Source organism: Oculina patagonica, chromosome 13 (genome assembly GCF_052425735.1).
Source record: "Oculina patagonica isolate OP01 chromosome 13, crgOcupat, whole genome shotgun sequence".
Lineage (NCBI taxonomy): Eukaryota > Metazoa > Cnidaria > Anthozoa > Scleractinia > Oculinidae > Oculina > Oculina patagonica.
Window position 1 is genome coordinate 34275557 of NC_135770.1, and position 17908 is coordinate 34293464.

The following is a 17908-nucleotide window of genomic DNA, read 5'->3' on the forward strand; positions in this document are numbered from 1 at the left end:
GCTTTATTTCTTTTTTGCGAGAAAGTACCGACGGTGCTCTTCGCACAATTGCCCTTTTGGTTGGAGGTGGTTTCTTGACTTTCTTGTTGCACGCGAAGTGAACGTGACCCTCGCGTGACTGTCTCGCGTTCGTGACTCACGCGCTCCCTTTGCGTTCTAGTTGTCAACCCTCGCAGGTAAAAATAAAACATGATGATGATGATAAATGAAAGAAAAAAAAACAAAAACAAACAAACACGAAATATTCACACAAGTCAAGTTGTTTGTAAAAAAATCAACGTTAAACGTTTATAACTTTATTGCAGATAATCTATGTATCCTAAGTCAGATCAAGCTTGCGATGCTTAGAAAAATATAAATTTAGATCTCCAACGACTTCCTAAAAAGGTAATTAAAGTTCCAAGTCTATGAACTGAAATTTAACATTTCATCCAAATTGCGGTGATACTGCGCGGATATCCTCTCTCTAGCTCAAACCAACCGTCATCAAATCTCCAGTAGTCGCCATCTTTGAAGAAGTAAGTTCTCTTGTTTCCACTCCAGGTCATAGCGGAATCCATGTAATGTGGGAATCCTAAAGCGTCAATTGAAAGATATATAAAGTTGTTTCTTCACTGTCGCGTTATTTTTCGTACTTTTACGTATTTTACGCAGGTGAATTTAACTGGATTTATGTGCTTAAAATAAAATAAAGAAAAGATACGGACTTCTTGCTTCTGCGGAAAAAGATGAATGTGGTTCAATTTTTTTCAGCGGACGCAAGACGTCCATAAATTTTCTTTATTTTATTTAACGCAAGTAACTGAGGGGGAGGGATCCAGTAAAATTCACGCCCGTTAACGTACGTTAAATTACGCGACAGTGGAAATCAATAATAGTGGATTTCCACTGACGCGTTATTGGACGATTGCTCCTCGCAAACTTTTTTCGTTAAATTCAATTAAGCTTTTACGCGGTCATGGCTAAACTGAGCTCTACTTCAGTAGAACAGAAAGTTAACAATTTAACCAAATCAAACAGCTTTTGCAAATATGTATTAGGGAAAAAATTTGCATTTTATTTAAGGAATTAAAGTACGCGTATTCTTGTAAATAAGCGCCCTTCAGTTGAGGGTAGCATTTTTAGGATTTGACACGTGCATGAAAAGGGTAAAAATTAGACCGTGACGCGTGAAAATAGCAGAAAAGACACGCGATTCGTGAGTCCGTAATGATTCGATTTAGCGCCCTCCTTGCAATAAGCGCCCCCTTCCGAATAAGCGCCCTCTATAAGCGCTTTTATTCTATTCTATTGTATGGTTTTCTATTCTATTCTATTCTATTCTATTCTATTCTATTCTATTCTTTTCTATTCTATTCTATTCTATTCTATTCTATTCTATTCTATTCTATTCTATTCTATTCTATTCTATTCTATTCTATTCTATTCTTATAAAGTCGTCGACGTCAAATAGATAAACTCATGAACATTCACCGTACCGTACATGTGTATATTTACTGCTATAATGAACAATTCTTTTGAAAGTAACTGAACCTTCAACAATTTGTTACTGTTGCAGTTTTTGTTATTGTTAGTTATCTTAATATTTATTGAAGTTTTGTTTTGAACATTTGGGTTTTTTTTTTTTCAAAAAATTAAATAAGCGCCCTGTTCCGAATAAGCGTCCTGTCTCAAATATGCACCCTTCCTTCAGGTGCCAAAAGTAAATAAGCGCTCCGGGCGCTAATCGAATCATTACGGTATACGTGACACGTGAATTTGGTTAAAAATTGTGCGTGAAACGGGTTCACGATGCCCCCTTTGCTACCCTCTTCAGTTCTATCGTGTTGAGGATGCCGATCTTTATTGATTCATTATGTAGTCTCCTGCTGAGCAGTCTCAGTGCAGTTGTGCGCCGGATTTTGGCGAAAGAACGTTGAGTATTAGAAGTCATAATATAATGAAGGATTTTCCCAGGCAAAAGTGTCCGTCCTAACTTAGGGCCGTGACGGACCAATATTTTTTGAAGAAGGAAGGGGGGGGGGGGGGGGGGGTATGAAATATATTGACAAAAATTGTTTCCAGGGCCTGAAAAGAAAAAAAAATTGTTTGCAAACACGATATGTATAATAAAACATAGTTTGCATTTCGAAAACAAATGTTTGCAGAGGTGCATAAACTAAAAAAAGTTTGAATAGGAAAATGTTTCATACCCCCCTCATAGAAAATAATGTTCCGTCCCTAACATCCGGGTATCACATGCTACACGCGACAAATATAAATCGTAACTTTCCTTACCCCATACAGAAATGGGCTTCGGGTAATTATCATCTACAGCCGCCTTGTGCTCGTTGTAACGCCAATAATTATTGCCTTTGAAGAAATATGTCTTTTTATTGCCTCCCCAAACAAACGCTGCATCGGGATTGCAGAGTGTCGATGGCAGGCCGAATTGACTGATGTCTCTGGGTCCTTCCTCAAGAACATACCCATAGTACTTCCAGTACCTGTGTAATGCAAAAGTCCGATGTTAAGTCCAACGTTCTGCAACAAACTTGTTTTTTGCCCGTGACTGTTAACGGATTAGTCATGACTAATAATTAGAACAATTCGGCGTATCCAAGCCTGCGAACGCACGCAGTTGCCCATGATTTAAAAAAGAGAGAATACTTAAGAAAAAAACGCAATAAATGTATTATTACATTTACGCGAAATCATTTTACACAATACAACCAACATGTCCAAAACTGCGTTCTTCATTATGTATATAAATCGAAAAAACGGGAAGACATAAATTACACCATACTGTCTCTCTTAGGATTACGAGCAGTTACTTTACGACCTTTACGGTATCCATGGTATCTAGATTGGTCAAAGGAACACAATCTGTAATGAAGCCATTAGAGTTAAACAATAGTCGAACGCCGATTCCTCAAGGAATGTGCTTAGTTCTTAACTTAACGGTTTACATTTATTATGCGTTATTTTCCGAATTAATATGTCTTGCTGTAATTGTGCTCACATCGTGATTGGCTCCTCCTAAAACGTTCTAAAATTGATATAATGCTGCCGAAGCACATTGTGGAATTGCACGCATTTTAGGTATCCTACTGATGAACAGTTACAGGGGCGCCATTTCATTCATGGTCCGTGTCCCCTTAGTATTGATCCTAGAAATGGAGGTTAAACTTGCGCTATTTGATTGAGTTTTCCCGGCACACCACCTTGGAAATCCCGCTTCCCGTCCTTTCCTCTCCTGCCTCCCGTAGCCTTCCCGATCCCATGTCCCCCGACTACAAAGTAGCTAGAGACTTACTCGTTTCCTTTAAAGAACACGGTCCTTCCTTCACGATTTGTATACGCGCTGTTTATTGGTGTTTTGAGCTCCCTCCATTTAGATGTTATCTTTATTGGACCGTCTTCTACATTGAGATTAACAGAGAGCACCCAGAAATAGTCCCCACTAAACACATATGTCCTGCCATCCATGCCCATCATGAAGGAATCAAACTTCTTCACTTTGCAAACATCCAAAACCGGAAGTGAAGTAGTCGGCTCCTCGGTGGTGGTTTGGGTTATGCCCTGTGGTGTTGGTTTGGTTGTTGGATCATATTTTGTTGGTGGTGTTTCTGTAGTGGTCTTAACAGTAGCTGTAGTAGTCGATTCGTCTACGAAATCAAATGTAAATCATTTTAACAGGCAGACTTCTCAGTGAGATTTTTATCATCTTAAGATAATTTTCAAGGCGGGGCCGCAACGATTCACAAAAGTTTATTGTACTTGTTCATTCCGGGAAGATTCGTATAAAAGCCCCAAAGTTGCGAGTACATTGGTGCTCTGCTCTTTCCTCATATTCGCCATCAAATGATCGGTAGACGGTTTTTTGCGTAATTGACAATCTATAGAGTATGCATCAGGCAATTCGGTGTAAAAGTCCATAATCATAAAATAACTTTTTGCCTTTACGTTAACAGCGTCAGTATACGACTGATTGTTCGCCACAAAGAAAATAATGCCTCAAACTCGTCAATATAGAATATCACTGGATGGAAGAAAACGCGTAACGCGAGCAGAACCCGGAGACTGTGAAACATGAAAGCAAAAATTGAACCAACAACAACACGTTATTTATCTGTTGCTTAACTATACTCACCATAAAGCGTCTGTAAATTTTCTTTATCATCACTGCTGAGCGTGATGTTCTCGATATAACCTTTGTACCAAGGGTACATAATGGATTTCCGCACGTTGGAATGTACCATACCGAAACTATGGCCAAATTCATGCAACGCCAACCATTCCAAGTTGATGCCGTTGCTCGTATTTGTGGTGAATGTTTCATCGTCATCAAAATGAACTTCAGCCAGCACAGCTGAAAAAATGATAAGAATTCTAATCTTAAACTATTTCGGTTATCCTAAAGACTACAGAAGCTTAAGGTAGCTCACAACAGTTTAGGCCTTCCTATCTTTTGCATTCTATCACAACTATTCGTTGGTGCGGCTTAAAAGCGTTAATTTACTGTAAACCAGTAAGGCTTTTTTCAGCAAGTTTAATTTCGAAGCCAAAAAGTTGAAAAATACTCGTTAAGAGATTATGTTTCTTGATATATTTTTGTCTTAAGGTGTCTCTGAGCCCTACCTTGTTTAAGTAAAGTACCACAATGACTGATCTGAAGTATGTCAGTGACCAACGCTAGAGAGGTGACCGTTAAAGGGACTATGTCACAGGGATTCTGCAGATTTTTGGTCTAAACTGTTCTAAAATAAGTGTTTGAACATCTAATGGAATATATATCCTTAATTTGCGGTTAGAAATCAAGCTACGGCTATAAATATCAATATTTCGAAGACGTGTGGAAAAGACTTGAAAACGTTTGCCTAACTTTTTCAAATTGCAATCTGTTTCCATCCGAGCCAACCGCAGCCAAAGAGGCTCGTTAACAGTTTCAGTGCGCTAATATAACAATTTGTAATAAAAATGGACTATTATTTTTAGGTTTTCTGTGACACAAATATAAATTTTGACGGTTCAAAAATCAGTTAAAATCCGTGACATAGTCCCTTTAAGACGGAGTAACCTATACTTACTTGTGTTGCCACCTGGATAAAACACGTGTCCTACTGATCCTCCTGCTCCATCAAATGGGAATGCATCCCCGTGTTGTCTTTTAACAAAACTAACTAGTATGTCGGCGTCCTTCTTGCCCGGATCGGACGAGCGTCGCTTCCTGCTGCATGCAGCCGCCTGTGGAATGGCGTTGAACCAATGGCTCATCGCGTTGCTAAGAATATTTTGTTGGACATGTTGAGGTAGATCAGGGGAGTACTGCACGATCTGGTAGGTGGGCTAAAGAAAAGAAGATTGTTTTATACTGCACTGAGTAACAATAGACTTCTTACCGGGTTCCATGTGTTCCAGCAAACCTTTTTTTAACCTCACTAAATGCTGGGGCTCATTTTCGCAACGCAGAAATTACTTTTGCTATTTAAAACTTATTCACACCAACCTGTATTATACTGCAATACGGATAACTGCGTTTATTTCTTCTTGACCTTATTCCGTATGGGTGCGGCTCTTCTTCGTCCCCTGTGTTTCCACATCGAGGAATTACAAACAGCTTTTTAGTTTCAAAGTCTAACTCTCCAGTTACATTTATTCCTGCCCTGTGCTGAACAACAGATATCTTTTCGGAGACATTATAACCAGTTTCTCCAGGTTTGATTATTTTGTACTTTTCCATCCATTTCTGGAGAAGAAATAGGAATAGCTCAGATAAATAAGAGTGATAAAGCTAAGCAACGACGTGAGTAGTCCAGGTCGCTGAACTCTTTCTTCCGCGTGCCCTTTTTAGGGGTTGAATCCAGGCACGAGAAGAGAGAGTCCAGACCTGGAATAACGTCACCTCCGGTTTTCGCCGGCTCGAACTTTTCTAAGAATTTGACTCGAAAGTGAGCAAACTTTTGTAAGAAATTGTTATAGAAATAGTACGGTGAAAGAAAATTTCAAGCTGGGAAACGCAGTGGAGATCAATTATCAAATTTCCCATCCATAAGCTGCGTATAAACCTTTACTTTCCAAAGACGACGCCAAGTTTTGGCTTTTAGCGAAAGCGTTCGGAAAATTTAAGACTTTGTATGGAGAATTTTGGCGGGAATTGCGCACGCGCGTGGCGTTTGACCGCTGTGTGAGGATAACTTGAGGTAAGGGCTCGACGAACTTGTTTACAGAAAAAGCAATATTGTTGTGAAACGATTTTTCCAGTTTGAAAATGGACGAAGGCGACTGAAATTGGTGGGAAGTTCCTTCAGCTTAAAACAAGTTTTAGAGTAACATCTATCAGTATATTCGTGCAATGCACCGGCCATTTTTACCAACTGAGTTTCTTACTTTAATTATCTCATGATTAGTTAGAATGGAATTGAAATCTTAACGACAATTACTCACAACTGCATCCTGAACTGTGACTGAATTTATGACGTCTCGGGAAGGTTTGCTTGGGTCAGTTAACGTGATAGATGTCGTTTCGTTTATCATTTGGGTTTTCAGTGCTCCGATTATCAACTCGGTGATGATTGCTTTGGTTGATGACCCAGTAGTTGTCTCCTCTGTAGCTGATGCCTTAGTGGCTGTTGTCGTCCTTGTCGTCTCGGTAGATGTTGTCTCGATTGACGTCTTGGTGGATGTTGCCTTGGCTCCCACCTCAGTGGTCATTTTCTTCGTGGTTGCCCCTACGGTCGTAAATTCAGCGGATGGAGCCTCGGTGGTTGTCTCATTAGTGGTTGTTGTCTCTGGGATTGTCATCCCCGCAAGTAAGGTTATACCCTCCGTAGTGAAAGCTTCCGTGGTTGACGCCTCGGTGGTTGACGTCACGGTGGGTGTAGCCTCGGTTGTTGACGCCTCGGTGGTGGTAGCCTCGATGCTTGACTCATCAGTGATTGTCGCGTCGGTGGTTGTCGCCTTAGTGCTTGACGTCTCAATGGGTGTAGCATCGTTAGTTAATGCCTCGGTGGTTTTCGTCTCAGTGGTGGAAGCCTCGGTAGAGAAAGCCTCGGAGCTTGACGTCTCGGTAGGTGTTGCATGAGTTGATACCTCGGTGGTTGACGCCTCGGTGGTTGTCGTATCGTGTTGAGTGGTGGGGGGGGGGGGGGGGGGGGTGGTTGTCGTATCGGTGGTTGACGCCTCGGTGGTTGTCGTATCTGTGGTTGAAGCCTCGGTAGTAAAAGCCTCGGTGGTTGTAGCTTTAAGGCCTGGCTCCTCAGTGATTGTTGTCTGGTTTGTTGTAGCCTCAGTGGTCGTCGCTCGAGTAGTTTCCGCCTCGGTGGTTGTCGTGGTCGTCTGTTTGCCTGCGAATATAATCAATGTTAAGGTAAAGTTTGGAAGGTACGAAATTAAAGAAGCGTAAGAGTTGCTTGAAGCGATAGCTTAGAACAACTCTAGATAACTCACACGAGAAAAAAATGTTCAGGCGAAGCAATTTGCTCAAGCTATCAGCAAGCACTACTGGGTTATGGTGCAGGCTTATCGGCTGAATTTAAAGATTCCGCGGATATGCTTGCTATGATATAATCAAATTTCATCTATAGATTTAAGTTGTAAGGCGTTTCGTTGCCCTTAATGAGATCGAAAATTGTGAAATGGTCGCTATAAGTGTAGGTTAAAACAAGAGAAAATTTCAAACCATCGGTCCTTAAAAGTAGTCGCGAAAGGTTCGTATGGAAGTTCCAGTGTAATTGGGCATGATTGCTTGGAACAGACAAACTACGAATTTTTCTCAACTTTTTCTAGGATGGTTTAAAAAAGTAGGAGAACGAGAGAGACCACAATAAACACATCTTTTGTCTGGCTTTTAGTTAGTACACTCACCGTAAATAGCCTGCAATTCTTGGATGTCGTCACTGCTAAGTTCGATGTTCTCCAAATATCCTTTATACCAAGGGTACATGACAGATTCCCGCACGTTGGAATGTTCCAGACCTAAATTGTGTCCAAACTCATGAATCGCTGCCCAGTCCAAGTTGATACCGTTGCTTGTTGCTGTGGTAAATGTTTCGTCATCATCAAAATGGACTTCAGTAGGCAAACCTGGGAAGAATTATAATAGATCAGTACTATTCAGATCTACTCACAAAAACATAAAACCTAGCTTGGCTTTGATGTCACCAAAGTATTTTGTACACATTCGTAGATGGAGGTGAGCCGTTAAATTAGCCTTAATGTATCATGCTGGTTTAGTGAGACCATCTGGACGGCTTTAATTCTTACCTGTGTGGGGGTCTGGATAAACAGCATGTCCTATTGATCCTCCTGCTCCATCAAATGGGTATGTGTCACTGTGATTTCTTTTTCAAATCGAACTAATACGCCGACCTTCTCTTCCGGATCGATAGAGCGTCGTGTCTTAATTTTGGCCGACTGTGGAATTGCTTTGGCCCATTTCTCCATCATTTTAGCAAGTATCTTTTGTTGGACATCCTTAGGCATATCAGATGTGTATGACAGGATGTGGAAGGTAAGGACCTAAAGAAGGAAAAATTGTCCAATATTAGGTTTTTCAGATTGTAAGGAATTCCATTCTTTCTTTCGGAAGATAGTTATTTTTCTTGTAAGGAGGGTCGACTAAAAGGCAACACTAACCTGTTTTAAGTTGTGAATCCTCTCAAGATAATCGTTTCGTTTATCAGGTTTGTCTCTTCTTGACCTTCCTCCGTTTAAGGGCGGTTCGTCTTCCGACTCTGTGTTTCCGCATCGAGGAATTACAAATAGCTTTTTAGTTTCAAAGGTCAACTCTCCAGTTACGTTTATTCCTGCCCTGTGCTGAATTACAGAGATTTTTTCCGGGAAATTAACGTCTTCTCCAGGTTTGATTACTTTGTATTTAAGCATCCATTCCTGTAAATATAAAAATATCCAGCTCAGTAGGAGTTATATTGCAGGTGAGCATGAAGTTAACCAGTTAACAGGAAAACGAGTAGTTTGATTTATAAGAGATTGCTGGCCTGAAGCCTAGCAATAACCGCAGAAATAGAGTAAGGGCAGAGAAAATTAGTAGGGGAGTTCACCGAGCTAAAGTTAAAATTTACTTTCACAAAGCCTTGCCTAAATTAATATACAGTCAACTCTCTCTTAACGGACACCTCTATAAGACGGACACCTGGTGTTGGTCCCTTCTCTGCCGTTTCTCAGTCATTTTGCTGTAACTCAACTCCCTAAAAGACGGAAAGTGACCTTTTTAGAGAGAGTTAACTGTAATTATTATAGCGACACAATACTTTCTTACCTCAACGTCTTTTATAGTGACTAAATCAATGACTTCTTTGGACGGTTTGCTTGGGTCACTTAATTTATTGAGTGATTCTGTCTCCTTGGCTGTCGTCTCGGTGGTTACTTCTTTGGCTGTCGCATCAGTTGATATGGCTTTGGTTGTTATCTCGGCGAAAGTTGCTTCTGTTGACGCTTTTGTCGTTGGTGCAAGATGGGTTGGCTCGTCAGTGATTCCTGGGGCATCCTTGGTTGATGACTCGGTTATTGTTTCATTATTTCTTGCTTCCGTTGTCGCCCCAACCGTTGACGACTTCGTTGAGGTCGCCTTCGTTGACTTCTCAGTGATTGACGCCTTGGTAGTTGTTGCTCCGGTAGTTGTTGCTTCGCTCAAAGCCTCTATGGTTGACAGCTTGGTGGTTGACGCCTTAGTTGTGGCCTCAGATGGTACTTCTTCGGTTGACGCTTGGATGGTTGACAGCTCTATCGTTGACATCCTGGTCGTCGTCTTGATGGTTTTTGTCTTTGTTGACGCCTCGGTGGTTGTTTCTTTGGCTGTCGTAACCTTGGTTGTGGCGTTAGATTTAGTTGATGGTGCTAATTATTATAACAATAAGAACGACGTTTGTTGATACAAAGTAAGACTAGACATCATACTAAACCAAAGCGGTCACCCAACTACTAATAACACCATAAGGCACTTGGAATTCCAGATTATGGCCACTACCTGCTGCAATTGACGTTGCTGTTTTGCCAACGGATAAAAATCATTTAAATTTGGAAATTGTTTTTCAAGGGGCACAGTCGCAGCCGCAACTGCCTTTGTGTGCGTGTGTGTGAAAAGAGAATAATTTCAAAAAACGACTGTCTACAAAGGTCATCACAAAACATAACGATATCTATTACGTGACTCCTCCACTGTTCCTTTGCCTCTGATCTTCAGTGGAGGCAACAAACTTTGAAAACCACGCACGTATAAGCTGGTGGAAGAAATCGGTGCATCAGAGGGAGAGAGAGCGCCAACCACAAACAAAACTATGTTTTGACACCTAGCTCGATCTACTCACCGTAAAGAGCCTGCAAGTCTTCTATGTCACCACTGCTAAGTTCGATGTTCCTTGAATACCCTTTGTACCAAGGGTACATGACGGATTCCCGCACGTTGGAATGTTCCAGACCCAAATTGTGTCCAAATTCATGAATCGCTGCCCAATCCAAATTAATACCGTTGCTTGTTTTTGTAGTAAATGTTTCGTCATCATCAAAATGGACTTCAGTAGGCAAACCTGGGAAGAATTATAGTAGATTATATACTAATAATTTTGGCTGTCCTAAAATTCAGGTTCACTCGCTAAGGCTAAAAAAACCTTGGCCCAAGTTGAACCGACTTAGGCATTTTCAAAATTTAACTTCAGGGCGTTTATCTGGACCGCGTTAATTCTTACCTGTGTCAGGGTCTGGATGAACAGCGTGCCCTATTGATCCTCCTGCTCCATCAAATGGATACACGTCTCCGTGATCTTCTTTTACAAATCGAACTAATATGCCGGCGTTATCGTCTGGATCGATTGAACGTCGTGTCTTGATTCTAGCCGACTGTGGAATTGCTTTGGCCCATTTCTCCATCATTTTAGCAAGAATCTTTTGTTGGACATCCTTAGGCATATCAGATGTGTATGACAGGATACGGAAGGTTAGGGCCTAAAAAAGGAAAGATTGTTTACTGCTTTTTGACGGAAACAAAAGGCAGTAAACTGACTGGCTGCATCTTCCACTGGAGAAAGAAGAGAGATGAACTTTGGAGAAAAACAAACAAACAAACAATGACGTTTTTACAGTTTTCGCTTCTCGCTATACGATCAAGAAGAATTTGGAACTATTGGCAGTTTGTTATAGGATTCTGTAAAAGGCAGTATGAACACACTTATGCAGATGCTAGCCTGCCACCAGATTGATAAACTCCTTGCGGAGAGGGATGATTCTATTTGTCACACTGACCTGCTTTATCTTGTGAATCCTCTCAAGATAATCGTTTCGTTTATTAGGTTTGTCTCTTCTTGACCTTGCTCCGTATTGGGACGATTCGTCTTCGGCCTCTGTGTTTCCACATCGAGGAATTACAAACAGCTTTTTAGTCTCAAAGTCTAACTCTCCAGTTACATTTATTCCTGCCCTGTGTTGAATTATAGAGATTTTGTTCGTGAAATTAACGGCTTGTCCAGGTTGGATTATTTTGTATTTGAGCATCCATTCCTGAAAATATAAAAAATTCCGGCTCAATTAATAGCTATAGGAGTTAGAATGTTAATAAGAATGAGGTTAAGCAGTGTAAATGTGAACAACTCGTTTTGGTTCAAACGATTAATTTTGCTAATCTGAAGGCTTGTATGAACCGGAGAAAAGGGGTCAGGGCAGAGCCAACTTGTAATTGGTAGGAGAATTCATACAGCTGAAATGTTCTTACACAAAGCCTTGCCAAAGTGGATATGAGGTACACAATATCTTCTTACCGTAACGTCTTTTATAGTGACCGAATCAATAACTTCTCTGGATGGTTTGCTTGGGTCAGTAAATTTGTTAGGCGCTGCTGTCGCCTTGGTGGCTCTTGCCTTGGCTGTCGTCTCGGTGGTTTTTTCTTTGGTTGTTGTCGCAGCTGGTATTGTTTTAGTTGTTGTCTCGGTGGATGTTGCTTCTGTTGTAGTTTTTGTGGTTGGTGCAACATGGGTTGACTCCTCAGTGATTGTTGCCTTGGTTGGGGCATCGATGGTTGACGACTCGGTTGTTGTTATCTTGCTTGACGCCTCGTTATTTCTTGCGTCGGTTGTCGCCCTGATGGTTGACGGCTCCGTTGTTGTCGCCTTCGTTGGCGTCTTAGTGGTTGACGCCTTGGTGTTTGTTTCCACGGTTGACGTCCCGGTGGTTGTTGTATCGCTCGAAGCCTCAATTGTTGATGGCTTGGTTGTTGACTCCTTAGTTGTGGCCTCAGTTGGTATTGCTTCAGTTGACGTCTGGATGATTGACGGCTTGGACGTTAACATCCTGGTCGCCGTCTTGATGGTTGTTGTCGCGGTTGACACCTCGGTGGTTGTTTCTTTGGCTGTCGTGACCTTGGATGTGCCATTAGATTTTATTGGTGGAGCTAATAAATATAATAATACGAACGACATTTATTTATACAAAGCAAGACTAAACACCAAACTTAACCTTCCTCGGACACCTTTCTCTACTTAACTTGAATCCCCTTTAATTCCTTGATATGGCCATTGCTTAGCACTGCTATTGACATTGTTGATTCGCTAACGGATACAAATTGTTTGACTTTTAAAACTATTTTCAAGGGGCATACTTGCAGCTGCAACTTCTTTCATGTAGTTAATTTGTGACTAAAGAAAACCCTTTCATTAGAGCGACCTGTTTTCAGTCGTTTATCCAAAAGAAAAATGCATGTCATAAAAGAGTATCTGCAAAGGTCATCATAAACCAAAGTGATCTGTAAGTGACTCGCCCAATAGTAATTTTCCTCTGATCCTCGGCAGAGGCAACACGAAATTTCGAAAACCACGCATAACCCAGTAGAAAGAAATCGGAGCAACCGAGAAAGAGAGACAGCCAACAACAAACAAATTCGTCTGTTGTCACGTAGCTCTACTCACCGTAAAGAGCCTGCAACTCTTCTATGTCACCACTGCTAAGTTCGATGTTCTCTGAATATCCTTTGTACCAAGGGTACATGACGGATTCCCGAACGTTGGAATGTTCCAGACCCAAATTGTGTCCAAACTCATGAATCGCTGCCCAGTCCAAATTAATACCGTTGCTTGTTTCTGTGGTAAATGTTTCGTCATCATCAAAATGGACTTCAGTAGGAAAACCTGGGAAGAATTATAGTAGATTATATACTAATAATTTTGGCTGTCCTAGAATTCAGGTTCACTCGCGAAAGCTGAAAAAAACTTGGCTCTAGTTGAACCAACATAGGCATTTCATAATTTAACTTCAGGGCGTTAATTAGCTAATGTTGGGTATCTGGACCGCGTTAATTCTTACCTGTGTCAGGGTCTGGAAAAACAGCGTGCCCTATTGATCCTCCTGCTCCATCAAATGGATACACGTCTCCGTGATCTTCTTTTACAAATCGAACTAATATGCCGGCGTTATCGTCTGGATCGATTGAACGTCGTGTCTTGATTCTGGCCGACTGTGGAATTGCTTTGGCCCATTTGTCCATCATTTTAGCAAGTATCTTTTGTTGGACATCCTTAGGCATATCAGATGTGTACGACAGAATCTGGAAGGTCAGGGCCTAGGAAAGGAAAGATTGTTAAATGCTTTTTGACGGAAACAAAAAAGGCAGTAAACTGACTGAAATTGAGTCAGGAATATTCATAACTCAATATTTTCGGTCTTTTTTTTTTTTTTTTTTTTTTTGCCGCTCCTGAATTGATTCTCATTTTAAAAAATTTAAATTAAAAATAAAAAAAAAACGCTGCATCTTCCACTGGAGAAAGAAGAGAGATGAACTTTGGAGAAAAACAAACAAACAAACAATGACGTTTTTACAGTTTTCGCTTCTCGCTATACGATCAAAGAAGAATTTGGAACTATTGGCAGTTTGTTATAGGATTCTGTAAAAGGCAGTATGAACACACTTATGCAGATGCTAGCCTGCCACCAGATTGATAAACTCCTTGCGGAGAGGGATGATTCTATTTGTCACACTGACCTGCTTTATCTTGTGAATCCTCTCAAGATAATCGTTTCGTTTATTAGGTTTGTCTCTTCTTGACCTTGCTCCGTATTGGGACGATTCGTCTTCGGCCTCTGTGTTTCCACATCGAGGAATTACAAACAGCTTTTTAGTCTCAAAGTCTAACTCTCCAGTTACATTAATTCCTGCCCTGTGTTGAATTATTGAGATTTTGTTCGTGAAATTAACGGCTTGTCCAGGTTGGATTATTTTGTATTTGAGCATCCATTCCTGAAAATATAAAAAATTCTGGCTCAATAGTTATAGGAGTTAGAATGTTAATAAGAATGAAGTTAAGCAGTGTAAATGTGAACAACTCGTTTTGGTTCAAACGATTTATTTTGCTAATCGGAAGGCTTGTATGAACCGGAGAAAAGGGGTCAGGGCAGAGGAACTTGTAATTGTTAGGAGAATTCATACAGCTGAAATGTTCTTACACAAAGCCTTGCCAAAGTGGATATGAGGTACACAATATCTTCTTACCGTAACGTCTTTTATAGTGACCGAATCAATAACTTTTCTAGATGGTTTGCTTGGGTCAGTTAATGTGTTAGGCGCTGCTGTCGCCTTGGTGTCATTTGCCTTGGCTAACGTCTCGGTGGTTGTTTCTTTGGTTGTGGCCTCAGTCGGTAATGTTTTAGTTTTTGTTTCGGTGGATGTTGCTTCTGTTGTAGCTTTTGTGGTTGGTGCAAGATGAGTTGACTCCTCATGATCAGTGACTATTGCCTTGGTTGGGGCATCGTTGGTTGAGGCTGGTGTCTTAGTGGTTGACGCCTTGGTGTTTGTTTCCACGGTTGACGTCCCGGTGGTTATTGCTTCGCTCGAAGCCTCAATGGTTGATGGGTTGGTGGTTGACGCCTTAGTTGTGGCCTCAGTTGGTATTGTTGCAGTTGACGTCTCAATGGTTGACGGTTCGGTCGTTGAGACCTGAGTCGACGTCTTGATGGTTGCTGTCTTTGTTGACGCCTTCGTGGTTGTTGGCTTGGCTGTCGTGCCCTTAGTTGTGGCATTAGATTTTGTTGGCGGTGCTAATAATTACAACAACAAGAACGACATTTATTGGTACAGAGTAAGACTACACATCATACTTAATATTCTTCAGCGGTCACCTATCTCTATTAATAGTACCATAAGGCACCTGTAATTCCTAAATATGGCAACTGGTAGCTAGGTACTGCTACTGACGTTGTTTTTTTGCCAACGAAAACAAATAATTATTAATTAGAAACTGTTTTTAAGGTCCACAGTAGCAGCCGCAACTGCATTTGTGTGCGTATGTGTGAAAAGAGAACTCTTTCATTAGAGTGCCCAGTACACAGTCAGTACCCAACTGCTTATCCAAAAGAATAATGTCAAAAAGAGTATCCAAATGTCATCAAAAAACATAAGATATCTATTACGTGACTCGCCCACTGTTCCTTTGCCTCTGATCTTCAGCGGAAACCACAAACTTTGAAAACCACGCGGTATAAACCGGTGGGAAGAAGTCGGTGCAGCAGAGGGAGAGAGCGCACTAACAACAAACAAAACCATCTTTTGACACGTAGCTCTACTCACCGTAAAGAGCCTGCAACTCTTCTATGTCACCACTGCTAAGTTCGATGTTCTCTGAATACCCTTTGTACCAAGGGTACATGACGGATTCCCGAACGTTGGAATGTCCCAGACCCAAATTGTGTCCAAACTCATGAATCGCTGCCCAATCCAAATTAATACCGTTGCTTGTTTCTGTGGTAAATGTTTCTTCATCATCAAAATGGACTTCAGTAGGCAAACCTGGGAAGTATTATAGTAGATTATATACTAATAATTTTGGCTGTCCTAGAATTCAGGTTCACTCGCGAAGGCTGAAAAAACCTTGGCTCTAGTTGAACCAACATAGGCATTTTCATAATTTAACTTCAGGGCGTTTATCTGGACCGCGTTAATTCTTACCTGTGTCAGGGTCTGGATAAACAGCGTGCCCTATTGATCCTCCTGCTCCATCAAATGGATATACGTCTCCGTAATCTTCTTTTACAAATCGAACTAATATGCCGGCCTTCTCGTCTGGATCGATTGAACGTCGTGTCTTGATTCTGGCCGACTGTGGAATTGCTTTGGCCCATTTGTCCATCATTTTAGCAAGTATCTTTTGTTGGACAACCTTAGGCATATCAGATGTGTATGACAGGATACGGAAGGTCAGGGCCTAGGAAAGGAAAGATTGTTTACTGACTGACAGAAACAAACTAAAAGCAATTTCTACCTTTTCTGCTGCATCTTGGAGGGAGAGGAGAATAAGTTTGGAAACAAATTATCAAACAAACACAGGATTACGTACAGTTTTTGCTTTTCGCCGTACACGATCCAAATGAAGAATTTGGGACTACTGGCAGTGTGTAATAAAATTCTTTAGAAGGCAGTATGAACACATTTGTGCAAGGTAATGACCTGCCACCAGCTTGTTAAATTTCTTGCCGGTACGGTTATTTCAAAGTACACTGACCTGCTTTATCTTGTGAATCCTCTCAAGATAATCGTTTCGTTTATCAGGTTTGTCTCTTTTTGACCTTGCTCCGTATTGGGACGGTTCATCTTCGGCCTCTGTGTTTCCACATCGAGGAATTACAAACAGCTTTTTAGTTTCAAAGTCTAACTCTCCAGTTACATTAATTCCTGCCCTGTGCTGAATTATAGAGATTTTGTTCGTGAAATTAACGGCTTGTCCAGGTTTGACAATTTTGTATTTAAGCATCCATTCCTGAAAATTAAAATTAAAATTGTTCATTAATAAAAGTAGTTTGAACTTAAACTAAGTAAGAACCATATTGTTACAAGAAGAAATTGCTCAATAACAAAGCGAACAGTTTTGTTGATGATAATATCGCCTGGAAACCAGTTTTTTCTAACAACTGTGAACAATATGTTTGTTACGAAAAAATATGCACATTAAGAACTAGTCGTCAAGAATCCAGCTGAAATGAGAAACGCACAATGGTTGCTATAAGGAGGTTGTCAAATGAGAGACCTAGCCTTGGCATTTGGGTGTATAAAGAAGATGCGCCTACTAAGAAGTGGTCGACTAAGAAGGTGGCACAATTGGTAGTCTAGGTTAGCTTTGTCTATGGATGTCCAAGCCTCGATCAAAAATAAACAACATTTATTCGCCAAAACGTCTTTAAAAAAAACTGACATGACTGAACCAAAGAAGCTTTCGTTGTCTCGACGGTGTTGATTAAGAAACACCCAGCTGTAAGTTTCTCCCAGTTTACAGGTTCCACTGCCTGTAATTACCTCATTTACCAGAAATAAACAACATGAACTTACCAAAACGTCTGGATAACTGACTGAATCAATGACGTCTTTGGAAGGTTTGCTAGGATCATTTAACGTGTTAGGTACTGCTGTCCCCTCAGTGAATTCCGCCTTGGTTGCCGCATCTGCGGCTGTGCTTTCGGATGTTGCTGTAGTGGCTGTTTCCTCTTGGTTGTCGCCTCGATTGTTGTTGCCTTCGTTGTCGTCTCTATGGCTTTTCTTTCGGTGGTAATCTCGGTGGTTCTTGTCCCTGTTGGTACTTCCTTAGTTGGGACACATGGATTGTTTTCTCAGATGAAACTTTGGTTGTCGCATCGATGGTTTCTGCCGCTGTTGTCAACTCGGTGGTTGATGTCTCTGTTGACGACTCCATGTCTGACGTCTCAGTTTTCGCAATGGTTGCTACCGCGATTGTCGCGTCGATGGTTGTTGTCTCTGTTGACGCCTCCGTGTCTGACACCTCAGTTGTCTCGATGGTTGTCTCTAGGATTGCTGCCGCGGTTGTCGCCTCAGTGGTTGCAGTCTCTGTTGACGCCTCTGTGTCTATACGCCTCAGTTGTCTCTAGGATTGCTGCAGTGGTTGTCGCCTCGGTGGTTGCAGTCTCTGTTGACGCCTCCGTGTCT

The 17908-nt window shown here is 41.2% G+C and overlaps 2 protein-coding genes across 2 annotated transcripts; both read right to left on the minus strand.

Annotated features, from left to right (window-relative positions):
- Positions 1-274: 274 nt before the first annotated feature.
- LOC144634366 (matrix metalloproteinase-14-like) lies at positions 275-8061 on the minus strand. Its single transcript, XM_078493299.1, has 8 exons — positions 7846-8061; positions 6427-7325; positions 5489-5728; positions 5070-5328; positions 4133-4351; positions 3296-3647; positions 2278-2486; positions 275-574 (listed from the first exon to the last, which is right to left on the minus strand). Exons 1-8 carry the CDS (start codon positions 7922-7924, stop codon positions 420-422), a joined length of 2412 nt encoding a protein of 803 aa, XP_078349425.1. The 5' UTR covers positions 7925-8061; the 3' UTR covers positions 275-419.
- Positions 7930-17548, minus strand: LOC144637158 (uncharacterized; the record flags this gene model as incomplete). Its single annotated transcript, XM_078496298.1, has 16 exons — positions 7930-8064; positions 8245-8499; positions 8617-8871; positions 9260-9837; positions 10308-10526; positions 10686-10941; positions 11239-11493; positions 11751-12379; positions 12894-13112; positions 13288-13543; positions 13964-14218; positions 14471-15015; positions 15545-15763; positions 15923-16178; positions 16476-16730; positions 17297-17548. Coding segments are annotated over 15 exons (4674 nt in total), but the record flags the coding sequence as incomplete, so codon positions are not given.
- Between the last annotated feature and the right edge of the window lie 360 nt (positions 17549-17908).